The 15,220-nt window shown below is 32.7% G+C and overlaps 1 protein-coding gene and 1 non-coding gene across 2 annotated transcripts; one reads left to right on the forward strand and one right to left on the reverse strand.

Annotated features, from left to right (window-relative positions):
• The first annotated feature begins 285 nt into the window (after window positions 1-285).
• On the forward strand, window positions 286-356 carry TRNAG-CCC (transfer RNA glycine (anticodon CCC)). Its single transcript has one exon. It is a non-coding gene; the product is annotated as a tRNA-Gly (tRNA).
• Window positions 357-11,609: 11,253 nt separating this feature from the next.
• On the reverse strand, window positions 11,610-14,376 carry LOC141604962 (uncharacterized). The gene is made up of 3 exons (XM_074423555.1): window positions 14,250-14,376; window positions 12,640-12,932; window positions 11,610-11,865 (listed from the first exon to the last, which is right to left on the reverse strand). The coding sequence occupies exons 2-3, from the start codon at window positions 12,914-12,916 to the stop codon at window positions 11,831-11,833; spliced, it is 312 nt and encodes a 103-aa protein (XP_074279656.1). The 5' UTR covers window positions 12,917-12,932; window positions 14,250-14,376; the 3' UTR covers window positions 11,610-11,830.
• Window positions 14,377-15,220: the final 844 nt, after the last annotated feature.

The following is a 15,220-nucleotide window of genomic DNA, read 5'->3' on the forward strand; positions in this document are numbered from 1 at the left end:
TTAATTAAGGGCACGCGATAAGAAATCGTATAAGGCAATACTTTATAAGTTTCTTTCACTAAGACCATCCTCAAGCAAAGGTAAACAAGGGAACGGAGGAAATATATACATACGACTCGTAAAATTTCAATCCCTTGAAACAAAATAATTCATAAAATCTCATCACTTTTCATTTTCGAAAGTGCAAGTCCGGTAAGGTGATGGGTGATTCAAGTTGTTTTGAAAGTACTTGAAATCGAGGACGATAATAGTATTTACAAATTTAGTGACTAAAGAAAAGCAAAAGCGCATCTAGTGTAGTGGTATCATAGTACCCTCCCACGGTACTGACCGGGGTTCGATTCCCCGGATGCGCATTTTTAATATTTTCTTTTTTGCCTTTTACTATCGTGGATCTCATCGGAATTAAGGTCATGCATTCATGCTTGATTCCTTGTATGTATATATACTCAACTAACTGAGCCAAGTAAAATCAAACACAACTTTTTGTGTATTCCTCATCCCCTTATACTAAAAGAATAAGAAAACTGAAAATTTTCCCGCCTAAATACTTTTAGCTAGAAATTGGGCCTAACTTTATCAAGATATGTATTTGACCAAATATATGGCATTTATGTGTCACAATATCTTATCAAACACCGCAGCTTTTATACTTGGGCCCAAATATATTTTATTCATTATTATCTCATTAGTCCAATTTATGTATCTTAAATGTTTTAAATATCATATCTAAAATGTATGCATATTTTACTCATATTATTAAATCAGTGTGTGCTTTTCACTTTTTTATTCGGTAAATTTGTTACTCCGTTTAAATTGCATAGTTGTAACAAAAATTACAAAAATAGTTATATGCTTCATCAGAGGTTTTAAATGCGTAAAAATAAGCATAAATTTTTGTAATTAAACTAACAATCTTTTTTTTTTTTATCCTAAGCTTATTTAACAAAAAGTGGTTTTAACATGATCAATTTTATTCAAAGTAAAAATGTAAAATTCGCTCTATTTTAATTCTTAGTATTACACATTAATAATTGTAGATAATTAAAAATAAAATTTAAAGTTCATTTATATTTTATTATTAGCTCTAATTGTTAAGTTCTCTATATATGAAAATTTAAAATATCGTGCATTTGCGCGGGATCTATGCTAGTTTAATTAAGAAACGCAAAATTAAAACTTAGGTTCAATATGTCTCTCATCTCTTTTTGAACCACTGATCGCGCTAAGCATGTAAAATCAAACACAACATCTTGTGTATTCCTCATTTAATTAAAGAAACGTTTACCTTATATATACTACTTCTTGTAATAAGTGACTTTTATTTTTTGAATAGCTGTAAAAGTAAAACAGTACTCCGTAGGTCGTTAGTGTTGCGGATAAGCATTGTGATTTGTGAATGACATTGCAATAAAAACCAGATTGACGCAGTATCCCACATGTAATATTGAAGTACGAGAAGATTATCTCAATCAAAATTCTAAGGTGATAATAAATTAGTAGAGCGACCGACATAGTAAATTGACTAATCAATCTACCACTTTTATGTGTTTGGTAATGGCATATTGTGATTTCATGTTGGTCGAAATCTAACATCTTTCAATATGTTGCTAATAATAGCATTACCAACATATTATAACAATATATTCAATTTATACATGAAAATAATCTGTCATATAATATGTTAATTACCAAACACCTTTTCATAATTCTAACAATTTAATTTGATAGTCAAATTAAATCTGCAACTAAAATCTTCTAACTGAATTATTTTGCTAACATTATCTGCTATTATGAATCTGCTTTTGTCGTTGGTCAAACAGGGTCTAAATCTTCCATATATGCATGCCACTCACTAATCTTTGCAAATGTTTTTTTTATTGTTCCCTTAATCATTGTGCAATAATAACATGTGTTGACACCTCAAAAAAAAAAAAATAATAACATGTGTTGTTTGAAATTTGAATGGATTGGAAGGAGTACTAAATTCACTTTAAATGTAAGAGATACATAAGATCCCCCCCTCCCAAGCAGTACAAGTCTCTGTTTGTTAATTATCAAGACATTATCGTCACAATACTCATTAAAGTCGTTAAAGTAACGTGTTACTGAAGTTAATTAAAATTTAAATGTAAATTTTTTCATGTATTTATTTACATTTCCTCTTTATAGCCAACGGAAAAAAATAGTAATTTATTTCGTTTACGTATATATAACCAAGTCTTCTAGTAGTCATTTCAATAGTTTGACTTGTGTAGACCGTTGTATGTATATAATATACTTACTTTAGCTATCGTTAAACGAGGTACATAATCAAGTACTTCCTCCATTCAACTCCACTCTACCTATTTGTATTTTGCACAAATATTAAGAAGAGTGGGGTTGGGTGGAAAATATTGTAAATAAATAATGGGGTATAATGTAATTAAGTGGGGTATGAGTGGAAAAGGGTGGAGTTTGATGTAGAAGTAGTGGGGTATGAGTGACAACTATTGTAAATAAGTAATGGGGTATGAGGACAAAATGGTCATTTGACATTCCTTTTTAGGAAATAGGTAGAGTGGAATTGAATGGATGAAAAAGGAAAGATGGTAGAGTGGAGTTGAATGGAGGAAGTATATGGTCATTGTATTTATAAAACGGTCATATTTAAGTTTTTGGGATATCAAGCACTTTAGAGACGAATATAGTTGGGCTTGTGTTATAATATTGTATGCACATAAAATAGTTATTTTGACTATCGGTCATTAATTAAACGAGGTACATAATCCAGAATATGATCATAGTATTCATATAACAATCTTATTTGATATTTTGGCAAAAATGTATATGAAAAAGTTATAATACTAATGTTTTTTGGCAATAAACCTAGCCAACAAAGCATTATCAAGCACTTTAGACAAATAATCAAAATAATTAAGTTAGTATGTAACCAGTATTTATCCGGTACAATGTACAGACTTTCAACCTAGTATATCCAATAATATTAAAGATCAACTACAAATAAACATTTGTGTTCAACAACAAAGTCTTAATCTCAAAATGATTGATATTAACAACAATTACATTTGAATAATATATGTTGTTGAACTTGTAAGAAAATCAATAGAATAAAGTAGATAAAAAAATCTCATTTAAGTCATTAGCATAAACAAAAATTGAAACAAATACGCAACACAATACACATAGAAAAATTTGATTGGCACCAAACCCCATGAGATATGATTCCTTTCAAAGCCACCAATGAAACGTTACTAGGTAGTTTCTTGATTTCTCTTTAAAAATGCAATCTAACATACTAGTTTTTAGATAAAAAATAATATTATATATAAACATAAATTTATAATGTACTTTTAAAATACTAATTTGAGTTAGTCTAGTGTAAAACGGTGTTACACTAATATAGTTTTAAAACGGATCCAAATACAACTCTATTAATGAGTAAAGGTAATTAGTAAAAAAAAAACGTATTACAATAAATTTGTGCAAAATGGCTTTATGCATATGTATTTATATTAATTAATGAATACATTTTCATTTTATTATTTTTTTAGTGCATAATTGGACAATGTTAAGGTGTCACTGTGTGGTACTGAATCTCGATATCAACCTCTCACATACCCGTTTTCTCGTAGTGTATGTACGATCGATCATTTAATCGATTTACAACTGTTGTAAATAAGAATAATTACAACGAGAGGGTAAACCATCCAAACCAACATTGGGGGTGATGATCCATACCACCCACAACGGTTATAAGCAAGACTAATTTGTGTGTTAGAGGATGGTACTAAATCTCGATAATACCCAATGATAGTCATCACATTTTCCTATTTATAAAGCCTTGCTTAAATCATCTTACAGTTACAAATTAAACCTCAAGTATTTGCTTATTATTTCAAATAATTTGATTAAGGTTTATCATGGAAAACATGAACACCAATGCTAATTTGCCTATTTGCTTTTCATCAAAATTGAATCCTAATGCTGAACCATGGCATTATGATGATCATATAAACGAGGATAATAGATCACTCTTCTTTACATTCTCAAGAGGATTACCTATATACCAAGAGCATATATACAACTTCTTTTATGGGTAACACATTTTACAATGCATTCATTTTATTTATGTTTTTCTTACATTTTGTCAGTAATTCTTGCTTATAACCGCTGTAAGTTATAACGAATGTCTGATATGCACCATCATCCTAAAAAAATGGGTTGCTTTGGATGGTTTTACATTCCCGCGCGTTGTAAATTATTCTCATTTACAATGGTTATAAACATGAATTTGTGTCATTTTATACACTCAATTGCATGATTATTGGCTTTATTGAGATTTTAAAATTCTGTATACTTGATAAATTTATTGATATCATATAAAAGGTGATATATGTAGTTAATGTCTATAATCTATATCGAGATCGATATGTTTAAATTTCGATCGTTAAATTTATGGTGATAATTAAATTCCAATGCATACTTGATATACAAATTTTGTAGGTATAATACATTTGACTATCAACTTCATTAATTAATTATCTGGCATATCATAGTGACATCGTTAAATTTTGCATGACGGATTGTCAGCGGCTAAACGGTAGAGGATATGCCAGGTTATAAAACTAGATTTGTTTCATTTTCCATCCTTAAATTATAAATACAGGATTTGTACAACCATTGATGTATTCTTGCTCTAAAACTAGATCAAAAAGTATAATTCATGTATCAGTTAAATCTGATATTTTTTTTAAAAGGCACAAAATTTACAGTCAAGATTAAAACACAAACTAAAAATACATTTATATGACACATAAAATTATGTATTTAACATACTAGATCTTAAATTTGAAGAACATAAATAAATAAATAGAGTTAAAAATGATTTTTATAAAATGATAAAATGACAATTCTACATGTTGAAGTAGGATTTCGAACTTTAGCATACATAATTCAACATCAAAGATTTTTTCAAATTGATAAAGAAAAAAACCGCGCGCTCTGTTTTTAAATTTTGAAGTAGGATTGCGTGATCTACACGGTAGTTTTTTTTTTTTTTTTTAATACTAGCGTGCAGGCGTATTAGATTTAAAGTTTAGGTACATAATAGAATGCTAAAGAGTCGACATTAAATATCTTTATAGGGTGCATAATATACACCAGGAGTCTAAATCTAAAATTAAATGCTTCTCAATCTCTTGAAAAAACATTTTGGTGTTTTTAAATCGTGAAGTATGATTTCGTACTTTACACGGTAGATTTCTTTTTAAACTACCTTATGTAGATATTAGATTCAAAGTTTAGGTACATTATAGAATGCTAAAAATTCGACATTAAATACTTGTATAAGGTGCATAAAAGTATACGTCTGGATTAAATACGGTAGTTTAAAAAGAAAACTATCGTGTAAAGCACGAAATTATACTTCACGATTTAAAAACCCATCGTCACATGTAGAGGTGTGCGCTGGGGCGAGCTAGGTGGGTGCAACACTGGCACGACACCAAATGAGGATTTTGTTTAGCACTAGCCTGGCCTAGTCTAGCCCAACCCTAGAGCGGGCCAGGGCCGGGGCAGGCTAGATCTTCACATATATTTTTTTTTTATTTGTGTTTGGGGTGAACCGAAAAAATTGTTGCATTATCCAGTCCCGAGGAGAAATACAGGCAGTATTGGGATGCTAAATATTTTTATTTTACGGGTAACACATTTTACAATGCATCATTTTATTTATGTTTTTCTTACATTTTGTAAGTAATTCTTGCTTATAATCGTTGTAACGAATGTCTGCATCCTTAAAAAAAATAATTTCATTTTCATTAATGCTTGTAAACAAGAATTTGTGCCATTTTATATACTCAATTGCACGATTATTGTATTTATTGAGATTATTTAATTTTGCATACTTGATAAATTTATTGATATGATATAAAAGTTGATATAGTTAATGTCTAAAATTTATATTGAGATCGAGATGCTTAAGTATCGATCGTTAAATTTATTATGGAGATTATTAAATTTTAGTGCATACTTGATATATGAAATTTATTTATGTCTATTTTATCTGATATTCTCAGTGGCATAGTTAAATTTTGCATACTTGATAATTCTTGAATCTAATATCTACATACAGTAGTTTAAAAAAAAAAACCTACCGTGTAAAGCACGAAATTCTACTTCAAGATTTAAAAAACATTGTGCCCGCCTTTTTTTTAGTAATCGTTATAAAGTACATAAGTATAATGTAAAAGAATACAAATTTTTAAAAAAAATAAAAAAAGTTTACCAAGAGATTGAGAAGCATTGAATTTTAGATTTTAGAATCCTGGTGTATCCTTTTATGCACCCTATAAAGATATTTAATGTCGACTCTTTAACATTCTATTATGTATTTAAACTTTGAATCTAACACGTATATACAATAGTTTTAAAAAGAAACCTACCGTGTAGATCACGAAATTCTACTTCAAGATTTAAAACGGTGCACACAGCTTTTTTTTCTTTATCAATTTGTACAAATTTTTGATGTAGAACTATGTATGTTAAAGTACAAAATTATACTTCAACATGTAGAATTGTCATTTTATCATTTATAAAACAACAATAAATTGAAAATATCTTACTAAAAGTTAAAGTGAAAATATCTTACTAAAAGTTATACTTCAACATGTAGAAGTGTCACACAACCACTTGTCCACTTGTGTAAATCTTACTAAAAGTGAAAATAGAAAACAAATAAGTAATACACCCAAAAATATAAATAGATAACAATTGACCGGGACAAAGGGAGTAATAAATTGATTAAGAGTCGACAATAAACATTGTGGGTGAGTGTCCTGAAAAACAGTTTTACATTTACAATAAAATATTGTAAAACCATATTCAATTGTCAATTAGTATGGTTGGTATAGGAGAAAAAGGAACATACATCGGATGTACTACCTCCAACCTTTTTTGTTTTTTGAGCATATATGTATTTTTTTTGAGCTTATTACCTCAAACTTTATTTGTTTTTGAGCATATATGTATTTTTTTGAGCATAATAAAGTTTATAAGTTAGATTTTAATAATTTTTCCATCAAAACTCAAATTTAACTAAACTTATATGTAATATTTTTGAGTTTTATTGTAATTTTTTAGAGCTTAATATTTAAGTGAATAAGCTCAGAAATTTCATAGTGAAACTCAGAAACTTTAAAACAAAACTCAAAAACTTTATTATAATGCTCAGAAACTATAGAATTGGAGGTAGTACATCAAATGTATAATCCTCTTACTGTTGGTAAAGTCATGAGCGGTGTTACTCATGACCTGGTTTCAAACCTCATCGACATCAAAATCGCCCTCTTAAGTACTGTGACTCTCTTTACACCAAAAAAATATAAAATCTTATGCAAAAGACCTTTATGCTCTTATCATGGTTGATTGAGAAATTATTTGGTTGTGTTATTTAGATAAAATGTGTAAATCGTTTTTATACAAGAATTAGGGAACGTTTGATTGAGGGTCTTCAATAAAGGGAAAGAGTGAAACTCTCTCATTCCCTTTATTGTCGTTTGTTTTTTCCTCACTCTTACTCAATATTCAAAAAGGTATTACACCAAATCCCTCCAAATTGATTCCTCATTCCCTTTCCGTACTACCTACAAGATCCACCTCACCAACCCCTACATCCACCATCAACCACCATCGCCGACGCCAGCTACCTCCTCCCTCATCGTCACCGCCACTAAGGGAGCTACTGCCGCCCCTTTCCGATTATCACTTTGGCCTCGTGCAACCATCCCTATATCAAGTCGAATGCACATCACCCAAGCTTTTAAACATCACAAAACAACTTGAAACCTCCTTCTCCATTGCCGAAACCCTCTCCCCACCCACACAAAAAATTGTGCTGTTTTTTTTTTTTTTGTTGTTGTTGTTTTAAGTGTTGGGGTGGTTGTTTGACTTGGTGTGAGTCGCGTTGGGTGAGCGACTCCAATAAAGGAGGTGAAGGTGGTCGGTAAAGCGACTGATGGATACCGGTTTTTAAATAATATCAATTGTGACTAGTTATTATCCTAAAAGTGATAATTCGAACTAAAATATTGTCAGGTATTGCATCTTCCAAAAACTCTTGCATCAAATTTACTTTTCTACCCATATAGTACCTAGCCTTAGTTATGATACAGTAATGTCAAATACAACATTGAGGATCATAAAATTTTGACTTTTGAGCGTGAAAATAAATAAATAATAATAATACATTTGTTTTGGGTAATGTTCTTAGCCGAAAGTTTGGAGTCTCTTTCTATTCACTTATTAACTACACAAATTCTTATTTGTGACGGAAGGTATCCGTCACAAATAAGAGACGGATACCATATCCCCTCACAAACTACCCATTTGCCTTGAGTGGGGAAGCACATGGGGGGACCCTCCTTTGTCCCCTCTACCCATTTCATCTCACAAACTACCCGTCGCAACCCGCGACCCGTCGCAAGCAAGACTTACACTATTAACTATGAATATGAACTAACAAGTAACACTATCAAAGGGAATCTCTTTCTTTTTCCCTTATTTCCATTGGCCTATTCTCTTTCTCTATCCCTTCATCTAATTAAGCGCTCCCTTACTGAAATATCAACATAAAATGTACTCCCTTCACTTTTTTTTGTTCACCCCATTTCTTTCTACACGCATATTAAGAAAAATTATTAAAGAATGAAAAAGTAATAAAAGAGTTATAAGTGGGGTGAAAAGAATGATTAAAGAATGAAAAAGTAATAATAGAGATGTAAGTGGGGTGAAAAGAATGATTAAAGAATGAGAAAGGTAGTCCAAATAAGGAAAGAAGAGAAATTTGGTGAAAATAGATAATTTGCCAAAAAAGGGAAATGGGGTGAAAATAGGAAAGTGGAGGGAGTATAAAATTGGAATTCTAAAACTTAAGGCTTCTTTGGTATAACTTTATTTCTTTCAAAAATATTCTTTTAAATTACCGTATATATATTTACCCTATAACAAAAGAATAGAAAAATTGTATTTTACTTTAATGAAAAGGTATCATAATTTACAAAAGACAAACTTATGCGATACCATCACCAACTCTTGCTCATTTTTTTTGATTAAGAATGGGTAAAACCCGGCGACCTACCGCGAGTAGAGTCCCCAAAAAACGTTCACAAGAAAACCGAAAAAAAAACAAGACAACTAAAACAATGAATCCTTTCCAAAAAAACACAATCCTTGCATATTGGGTTCTAGCACCAATCCCCGGAGCCCTTCTTTCCATAATCCTTTGTTCCTTCCATGATCGCAACGATTTCCAATTGTTCAACCATTCCTCCAACGTATAAGGTATATTTTCCTTCCATGATTTGCACCACACACCAACCCTTAAAAGCAATTTATCCATCATGGAGGGCCACTTTCCACTTGAGTATCCTATCTCTTGTGTTTACCCTTTTCCACATTACTGCCCATAAAAGTATTTCATACCTTGGTGGTGCGAGTCCCTTCCAAACTTGGTTGAACCAAATCCTTTGATCCGTTGAGCTATACTTCAATTTGTAGTAGGCATCGACGAAAGACTTAGCTGTGTAGTAACCTTGCTCATGATTGTCTTAACATAAAAAAACACTCACAATCGACTTAAATAAGGATAATATAATGAGGGCTATGAGAGGTCTTAGTCATAAGTCGGTCTTAGCCCTGACTTACCGGGCTAGCTACTAGTGAGAAAAACCCAACATTTTTTACTCGATATTTATTAATATTAATTAATATCTTATTGATGAAATGAATAAACAGGAAATATGGATTTTGCATTGACTATGTCTACATTCATCATCCAAATTACTTTTATCCACCTCTATTTGGAAAGATTGTATTCAAACACAGTGCAATGGTGTTTGCAATCATGGGTGATCAAGAACAAGCTCGCTTTAGGATCGGCTGCAGGAGCCTCATTTGCAAGAAATACTCCCCAGAGAAAAGGAATTGCACCGTAAACAAATTTTAGAAGTAAATCTTACTTCTATAATAATAATAATAATGAGAATAATAATAATATCCGTTGTGTCAAACAATAGCGAGTCTTTATTATCGTCTTGACGAGATATGTGTTTTTGATTTGTTTGACGTTTGGAGATCTCTGGTGTATGGAGTATTGAACTTCTTCGTATCAAAAACTTTTCTCACTATATGTTTTGAATGAAGACTTTCGTGAAATTTATTTATCTACTCGTATATTTAATATAGTTGACATATTGCAGGGTTACTCGACTTTTTATGATAGTTTACGAGAATATTGAAAGTATATTTCGTAAATAACTAAGCAAAATCTAAGTAAAATAAGGATTAGATTATTGGCTATGGACTATGGTGTACAATAATGTACATATATACCAGGATTTTTGCTAGTGCCGGCGTTCAGGCTGCCGGCTTGATCAACAAATTGAAGACACTGGCTGCTAGAATTTTGTAAGAAATCTCACTTAGTTCCCATGTGGATGTGGTTAACCATGAAAATGGGCCTGAGTCGCATCTATAAGGAGGAGAGAGAGTCTACATCATAAGCTGAAGCATTTTCATTCTAAACCGAATTGGTGATAGAATGAGTAGTCCTTTGTTTATAAGTAGGGAACTCCCTCCCTCATTTACCAATATGCGGCCACTCACTATTAGAAGAGAATTTCTATCTACCTTCTCTTCTACCTTCTCCTCTCACAACCGATTAAAATATCGTTTCTTTTGCTTCATCTACTTGCTTTTCGACCCCACACGATATATACTAAATTCGGAAAATGCACGCGGTGCCCTTGAACTTTGGTGTTTTGCCCGAAATACCCAATTTTTTGATCCGGAAATCTTTAAGAGGCTTTAACTCGTGTTTACAAGTTCAGAAAGTAACGATTTTTTTTTTCAAATTGATTATCTTTTCGAGACCTACGACTTGAAAAAAAAAATTGTCGTGTTTGGAATTCGTGACCAAGAGATATGGTCACTCAAAGTTTGTACGGTAAAACAAACTTTGACGTACAAAAACTCCTAGCCACGGGATCCAAATACGACAAATTTTTTTTTCAAATCGTAGTTCTCGGAAAGATGATCGATTTGAAAAAAAAAATTATCACTTTCTGAACTCGTAGACACGAGCTATAGCCGCTTAAAGTTTTTTGGAACAAAAAATTGGGTATTTTGGGCAAAATTCGAAACTTCAAGGGCACCGCGTGCATTTTCCCTACTAAATTTAATCCATTGTGAGAGGGAAAGGGAGAAGGTAGAAGAGAAGGTTGGAGAGAGAAGGTCCATAGCACCCCTCCTATTAGAAACTCTGCACTGTACGAATAAAGGAGAGATTACTTTCTTACAAAAAAATTGCCAACTAGTGCGAACGGCAATGTGTCGTGACTCGTGAGCCATGGCCTCTTCTGAAGGATGAGAGAACCGAAGGCTCTAATGTTATACCGGTCTCGTGCATGAAACTGAAACCAACTCATTAGCAATTTAATGAAATGCGTAATCCAAAAAGAAATTGATTTGGTCATACATGTAAGACCAACCTATATATAACACTAGGTTTGGTTGTACTGAAAAAAAAAAAAAAGGGAAAAAAAAAAAGTGAGCGGGTAAAGCGATAATAATGTTGTACTCCGTATAAGTTTAACTAGAAGGAACATCAAAGACCAAAATAAGTTGATAATTTTATTAGGAAAGGAGAAAAAAGAAGATTGAATCAATCACTAACACAAAAAACTTGTAGATCTTCAGTGAATGAGGTGGACAATCCTTCACCTACATCTGAACTGCCTAAGAGGTGCAATTTTTCGCTTTTGCTGTTGATTTACTTGTCGAACTCCCAAATAACGCCTCCATCCTCTGCAAGCATTGCAAAGCAGTCAGTCATTAACTCAATATCACCCCAAGAAAACATTACGGCTAATTTTTCGCCTTGCGGTTCTTTTAACATCTCATATCAAGGTAAGATAACCCCTTAGTTATATAGTTTATCTACACAAGTGCTTTTGTCATTCAGCAAAAGACCTATCAACATATCATTAATTGGTAGAAGTTACACTATGTGTATCATCAGTTAACTAGGTTACCAGATTCGCTTAATTGTCTAATGAATCGCGAATTACGAATTCGAATTACATCGAATTATGCTCTATTTTGAGCGAATCGCGTATTCGAATTACGAATTTGAATCGGTTGTATTACGAATCTGGTAACCATTTCGTAATCCAATTAATATGTTACTAAATATTGGCCATGACCATCAAACCGTAAACCACTTAATCACTTATTAAGATTTTGAAGTCTATTGAATCTGCCTTTTAAGTCGTTACCAACGCATTTATAGCACAACGACTGATCAAGTACCAAACCAAGATTTATTCCATGCATCTAGCACTCTAGCAGTGATGATGTGGTTTCTGCAAAAAGAAAACTTGGTAGAACCTATGTTGAAATATATGGGCTTTTTGTCGGGAAATTCCAATCAAGGAAAACATTCAGCTGCATACCTGGTTGTTAATCCACTTCTAAATCAAGCGAGAAAACATTTACGGCACGGCCATCACTGGTATTACATCTTAAACCAAAGCAACAATTGACACACGCGCAAAACCTGTAAAGAGATTGCATCCATACCTTTAACTTTCTTGTTTATCCAAATTTCCGCAAGCATACCAGCGCCAACTCCAGCGACAATAAAAGATCCATAAAAAGCAATGGTAACGGGCCAGGATCTCCTAGGAAGAAAATAGCTTTCGGGTATCTCTCTAAACTTCTTCCTAAGCCGCTTTCTGACGATTTGTTGGCCATTTTCTCCTAAACTGTTACTGGCTGAAGGAGTTCCTTTTGATTCACTGCCCACGTTTTTCCAGTTTATATCCTTCAATGGATCTTTTGATTCCTCGGCAGCCATGACAAATCACCTCGTGCTACACATGAAAACATCATAATCATCAAGACACATAGGTACGCTGGCAGCTTATTCCTACTATAACCAAGGCAGAGCTTATGGCCCAAAAAATAGACAAAAAAACTTATTCAAGGCGGACATGTGAACGAGATCAAACCAATAGCCATAAAATTTCACAAAGAATGAACAAGTACTTGGATAGGTCTCAGTATCTCACACAAGACCCGCTGAAAAAATAGATATCGAGGAATTAATACTAGCATGAGTAACGGTCAACGCCATCAAGACAGACGAACCAATGGTAATATCCTCCTATAGCTCAAATGTTATTTTTTGTATAACTTCTTCTCATTAATATAAATACCACGGTATCAATTGCGGAAACTAATTTCCGGATAGACAATCCAATTTTTCAAGTGGGTGTGAAACACTTGCAATTAGATTTCAGATTTTAGTCATTCAAAGACCAAGTTAGAAATCAGCAAAATCTGATGAGGTAAACCAATCACATTTTCCACTCTCAATCCCTGCCTTTCCAGCTTTAAAGACGACTACCATGATTTAGGCCCGCTCCTTTTAGACTGAAATTGTCTGAACTAAACTTACCAAATTGAATCGAAATACTGACATTAAGTCATAAAGAACATGACCCTAGTAGTAAAATCAGGTATTAACATTCCTAATTTCCAACATAAGCTAAAGATACTATACAAATTCTCTTTTCGACATCTCTCTTCTCACCAAAATCGCATTTTCACCTCAAAATTATAATTCCAATTTCTTCACAAGTATGTGATTTCTCATCTACACCGTAACAGTGTTGAAAAACGTATCATAACCTAAACCGTCTGAAGCTGCAATCAAACACAAGCGCATGACGACTTCGAAATAGTCATTTCAATTGATTAATAACAAATAAGTTACACAATCAACAAATAGCAATAAAATTAGCTATGTTACTCCGACACTTCAATTTGCTCGCGTGCCGCGTACCCGACTCAGCAGAACATTTAACCCTTCATTTCAGACCAAAAAGCTGAAAAATTCACCGAAAATAACCGTATCCGGCACCGTGTCATATCCGACGCTTGCAGCCGAGACAGAGTAACTATTAACTAGTTCAACTTGATCACAAAGTCAATTTAAACAACAATAACACTTCAAAAGGGGGGATAAATCGCGAAATACGAGCAGCAATCATCAAAGTTCATTGAAGCATTTCGTCAAACACCTTATATGCAAGTAATTAGAAACTGACAGAAGTAATCTACATCGATGAATAATGATTACTGCATACATTTTTGTTTTCAATCAAAAGAAGAAGATAATCAAATACCTGAGAAAATGATTCAAACTCAACTTTTTCTACGAATTTTGTGAGAAACCCAGAAAGGTGACTTCCTTTCGTTGGTCGCTTTGCTATTTTTTTTCCTCGTTTTCTTTTTTCAGCCCGTTTTGCTTGTGGCGGTCACAACTCACAAGCTTGACCCTCTTTTCGTTATTTCAATATACTCTCTCCGGTCTACTAGGGGGTTTCAAAAACGGTACGGTTCCCCGAACAACTAATTTAATTCGGTTGGGACGGGTTTTGATTCAGCCAAACTTTAAACCTAAATTTGCAACGTCTATAATGGTGATAAACGGTTTGATTAACCGCTTTGATCAGTTATAAACAGTCTACTATAAAACCTTCAATAATAAAATGAACTCAATTTAATTCCATCCCGTCTTTTTAAACCAAACGACTCCTTAAAAAATACTCGTAATCATACTCCATAGTTCGTACTACTACTACAAGGAACTTTATAGGGGGAAATTTTAATGAGGGAATGATTACAGGCGAAGTTGTTACTGGGGGGAATTTTTTCATGGATACATGGTTTGGCATGTGAAAGGAATAATTACTAGACTAATATCCCCTAAGTTTGGTACCAAAGTAACCAATACAGCCGGAGTGGAATTAAAATGCACAATCCATCGGCTATATCTTAATTCAGAAACCACACAAGAACAACTATAGTTTTTTTCGCTTCCGTGACGATATCCTACGCGTCGTAGCTGCAACTCAAATCAAGCATATGAACACAAATTTATCAAACCGCTCCCAAATACACGAATAAAATCTTCAAAAACAACAGATCGTCACAAATCCAATTGAAACGCCCAACTCAAATTCCACAAGAAAAAAATACCCATGAAAAATTTCAATTGAAATTAACATCATGAAATCTCAATAAAAATTAAATATATAAACCAAAAAAAAAAAAAAAAAATTCCTACGACTTAAATTGGTAGGTATCAATTTAA

The sequence above is a fragment of the Silene latifolia genome, chromosome 10, assembly GCF_048544455.1.
Source record: "Silene latifolia isolate original U9 population chromosome 10, ASM4854445v1, whole genome shotgun sequence".
NCBI classification, from domain to species: domain Eukaryota; kingdom Viridiplantae; phylum Streptophyta; class Magnoliopsida; order Caryophyllales; family Caryophyllaceae; genus Silene; species Silene latifolia.